Source organism: Gymnoscopelus microlampas, assembly GCF_963454915.1.
Source record: "Gymnoscopelus microlampas genome assembly, chromosome: 24".
Taxonomy (NCBI): Eukaryota; Metazoa; Chordata; class Actinopteri; order Myctophiformes; family Myctophidae; genus Gymnoscopelus; species Gymnoscopelus microlampas.
Window position 1 is genome coordinate 23,181,227 of NC_139961.1, and position 4,620 is coordinate 23,185,846.

The 4,620-nt window shown below is 46.6% G+C and overlaps 1 protein-coding gene across 1 annotated transcript in view; it reads left to right on the forward strand.

The window, feature by feature from the left end:
• Window positions 1–339: 339 nt before the first annotated feature.
• The window catches only part of LOC311040606 (receptor tyrosine-protein kinase erbB-4-like), a gene marked incomplete at its 3' end in the record, with an annotated part of 466,936 nt that continues 462,655 nt past the window's right edge, over window positions 340–4,620 (forward strand). Inside the window, exon 1 of the mRNA XM_084050936.1 lies at window positions 340–499. Within this exon, the coding sequence (XP_083907062.1) occupies window positions 424–499 (76 nt within the window). The 5' untranslated portion in view covers window positions 340–423. The remainder of the gene's footprint in view (window positions 500–4,620) is intronic.

Consider the following 4,620-nt stretch of genomic DNA (forward strand, 5'->3'; position numbering starts at 1 on the left):
TGAGACTATCAGCGGCTGATCCAAACAACCCATCCAAACATTTGGACTGTTAAAGCGACTAAACAACAAAACAAGGCGAGTTGGTGCTTCAACTTCTTCTAACCAACCGCGACGGTTTGTTTGAGGGACCGTGGAGAGAGAGAGAGAGGGACAGGAGGAGGACGCGCGCGCACGCACGGAGAGAGAGAGAGAGAGAGAGAGGTGGCACGGGGTTTGACAGGGCTTTCTCAAGAAAAGAGACCCGATCCCCCCCACCCATCCCCCCCCCCCCCCCCCGGACCGGACCGGACCGGATCCAAACGGACCCCGGACCCTTCGTTTATTTTTCATTAATTTTTTTAAGGGATAACCTTTTTTTTGTCAATCGGAGTCGGACATGTGAGTTCTAACTGGAGTTACAACAACTGTCACCTTCCCCACAAGATGAAGTTCCTGTCCTCGTGTCTCCGGTGGCTCCTCGTCACTGTCGCCGTGATCCGTTCCACCGCCACACAGTCAGGTGAGGGACGCGCGCACACACCCACCCACTCACACACATACATTGATATACGCACGCACACACGCAGCTCTCATGGTTCATAATTGCTCCGGGGTAGAGAGCTAATAGCCTCCCGGTGGTGGTGCGTTGCTGCTGCTGATGGTTTGATGATCCGATCTACTGTGTGTGTGTGTGTGTGTGTGTGTGTGTGTGAGGTGGCTTTGAGTCGCCGTGATGCGACTCACCAGTGGTCCTTGAGGGGGTCCCAGGTGGTCCCCAGCTAAATGATGGAGAGTTGGTAACCAAATTGACGCTTATTGGGGAGATCTTTAACTCTTGAGAGCGTAAAATGAAACCAAATGGACCCTTACGGGTCCATTTGGTTTCATTTTACGCTCTCAAGAGTTAAATTATTGTTCAACATCTGCATCACTTAATTTACAAGAAGTCTACACAAATATAGAAGGATTGTTATTTTGATCAACGTTTGCCTGTTTGTCTCTCCTGATACCACATCAATATGTATTGATGGACGAAATCATATCCAACGACTACAGAATATTCTAAGTCTTAGGTCTGAGAGGCTAAATCTCATCAAACGGTGGTCCGTGGCTCAAATATATGCCGAATAAATAATGGACCTTGGATATGAAAAAGGTTGAAAAAACCCCCCACTGTACTAATACACTCACTCTGACTTGGGAGCATTCAGGCGCTGCGTAAAAGGCGAGCCAAAACTCCCGTTGCACGTTAACTGACAAGTATTGTTTCATGTGTTTGTCCCCGTTATGCAGTGAGTCAGTCAGTCCCCCCCATCCTCAACTCAGAATATAACATTCCTCATCTATTAGACTGGGTTATCAATTCAAAGGGGATCCATGCTAATTCATGTTCGATGTTTTCTGTTAAACAGTTGTGTCAAGTCTTGAAATATCTGCGCTGTCTCTTGACTGTATCATGATGCGATACGGTTGTCATTTCATTTGAAAAGAAAGCGTGCTTTGATTGATTGATTGATATGATGGGTTATGTCCTTTTTATCAGGACATAACATTTCCTATTGGCTGCTACTGTCTGTCTGCACTGAACTTGGTACGGATGCATCCTTCCTCCTAATCCTTACTAGTTATGATTCCGTGTAACAAACTACTGAGCATCTTGAAACGGGTTGCATCTCGCTTTTAGCAAAATGCCCCCTGGTGTGCGTTCTTCTCATGACCACTTCATATCAAATATAAAACAGTGGTTCTCAAAGTGGGGTCCGGGGACCCCCAGGGGTCCTTGAGGGAGTTCCAGGGGGTCCCCAGCTAAATTATTGATAGTTGCCAAATGGACCCTTATGGGTATGTAACTCAGTCAGAGAGTGTACGAATGGAACCAAATGGACCTGTGCACTCTCACAGTTAAATTCACATTGATTTTACAATATGAATTGGGGTTCCAAAGATAGAAATGCCATTAGATGGGGGTCCATAGCCTAATGCATGTTAAACTGGGGGTCCTTGAAATTAAAATGGTTGAGAATCACTGCTGGCCCTGGCATGCCTTTTCATTTTCAAATGGGGTCCGCGGGCTAATAAGTGTCAATTTGGGGGTCCTTGACATGAAAATGTTTGAGAACCACTGATATGAAGCAACACGTTAGATTAGATTGTAATGTCACCGCTTGCTCTTCAGCATCGAGTCATTCTGGAAGGTTGATAATGAAAGAGAGAGAGAGAGAGATGCTGCAGCCTCTCTGAACAGTGTTGGGTTGTGACTTTCTCCCTGCAGTTGAATGCAACACACACTAAGTCTATTATTCAAGTTAATAATCATTGGATCCTTTGAAGTTGAGAGATTCGTGTTGCCCAACTTCTCTCACAAAGCTTTGTTCACAGACCGCCTGATCGATAGTGCTCAACGTGCAGCAGGTGCAACGAACCCCTCTGCAGTTTGGAAGAGGGGAGACGTTTCTGTTTGCTTTGGTAGTTTGTTTGCATCCAACAGCCTTTGAACACACTTTGTGTATTGGCAGCATGCAGTAAGCTGCTTTCTGAAAGCGTTCTATTTGGTGGAATTGATCTCAAGTGTGTGTGTGTGTGTGTGTGTGTGTGTGTGTGTGTGTGTGTGTGTGTGTGTGTGTGTGTGTGTGTGTGTGTGTGTGTGTGTGTGTGTGTGTGTGTGTGTGTGTGTGTGTGTGTTTTGTCTTAATAGTACGTTATTTCATGTTCTCTCAGATTTGTAACCGACATCACCCTTTGTCTATATCTCTTTCTCACACACACAGATTGGCAGTAGCATGCGAGCGAGTGTAGCTTTATGTGCGGTGGCGAGCCTGGATACCAGCCAGCCTCAGTGCAAAAAAAAACGATGATGCTATTACACACTGTGGTGGTCCATCGTATCCAGTCTCATAGACGCTGCTAAAAAACAGTAGACAGGATAGTAGGTATAGCTTGAATCACAGCCTGCGTTTCCCCAGGGAATAAAAAAACCCATGCATGCAATCCCATAGGGATGAGTGGGAAGACAGGGGGGGCCCCCTCGTGTGGTTATTTATTCACAAGGCAAAATCCTGAGTGCTAATTGAACTAACAATCAACACTCAGCGTTTTTCGCCGAGCACTCGTTTGTATTTGTGATGCAAATTTTGCCCGTTTTGGAATCTAAAGTATGCCGCTTCGGACGTTCTCTCTCTGTGTGTGTGTGTGTGTGTGTGTGTGTGTGTGTGTGTGTGTGTGTGTGTGTGTGTGTGTGTGTGCGTGTGTGTGCGTGTGCGTGTGCGCACACACATACACGGGAGGACCATTTTGCTGGTCCTCACAAGAGAAATGGCTGTTTTAATGGTTGAACAGATTTTATAGTGTTTAGGCATTTAGAGGTTAAGAGGATGGGGGTGGAGTTATGCAGATTCATACTTGGTCGCATGCCCGATAGTGTTGCACAACGGAAAATATTAGCATTTTTGGGCGATATTTAAGCTATTTTCAAATGTTAATGACCTCACAAGTATAGGAATGTAAACGTGTGTGTGTGCGGGGGCTATCAGGCATTGTCTCTCCATCTCTCTGATTGGTTGTGTGATGTCATTAATGACATGCTGACAGGTCTACATCGACTAGATCTAGTGAATAGTGTTTAACACAGTAATGATTTAATGCTGCCCTGCAGAGCTGTTCAGCTCACTGCTTCTCTCTCTCTCTCTCTCTCTCTCTCTCTCTCTCTCTCTCTCTCTCTGGTGGTACAGTCTGTCTGCTCTGCCTGTCTGTCTCTCTTGCTGTCTGTCTGGTGGTCTAGTCTGTCTGTCTGCTTTGCCTGTCTCTGTCTGTCTCTGTCTCTCTGGTTCTGTCTGTCTGTCTGTCTGCTTCGCCTGTCTGTCACTGTCTCTCTGGTTCTGTCTGTCTGTCTGCTCTGCCTGTCTGTCTCTCTTGCTGTCTCTCTAGTGGTACAGTCTGTCTGTCTCTATCTCTCTGGTTCTGTCTGTCTGCTCTGCCTGTCTGTCTCTCTTGCTGTCTCTGGTGGTACAGTCTGTCTGTCTTCTTCGCCTGTCTCTGTCTGTCTCTGTCGCTGTCTCTCTGGTACAGTCTGTCTGTCTGCTCTGCCTGTCTGTCTCTCTTGCTGTCTCTCTGGTGGTACAGTCTGTCTGTCTTCCTCGCCTGTCTCTGTCTGTCTCTGTCGCTGTCTCTCTGGTTCTGTCTGTCTGTCTGCTCTGCCTGTCTGTCTCTCTTGCTGTCTCTGGTACAGTCTGTGTGTCTGCTTCGTCTGTCACTGTCTCTCTGGTTCTGTCTGTCTGTCTGCTCTGCCTGTCTGTCTCTCTCGCTGTCTGTCTCTGGTACAGTGACAGTCTGTCTGTCTGCATCGCTATTTCCACAATAAAAACATTCAATGGCAAAAACGCAATTAAATTGTTAATCACAATTATTTGTATGACAATGAATCGTCCAGTGAAATGTCATGATACAGTGGCAGCCCTACTCTCTGGTACACAGTCCGTCTGCTCTGCCTGTCTGTCTTCAAGCTGTCTCTCTGCTACAGTCTGTCTTTCATGTCAGTCGTCTGCCTTGCCTGTCAGCCAAGTTTGTCCGTCCGTCTGTGTGTTTGTTTGGCTGTCTCTCTCTGTGACAAATGGCTCTAACATTCTAATCTGTCCAGCTGCGTTG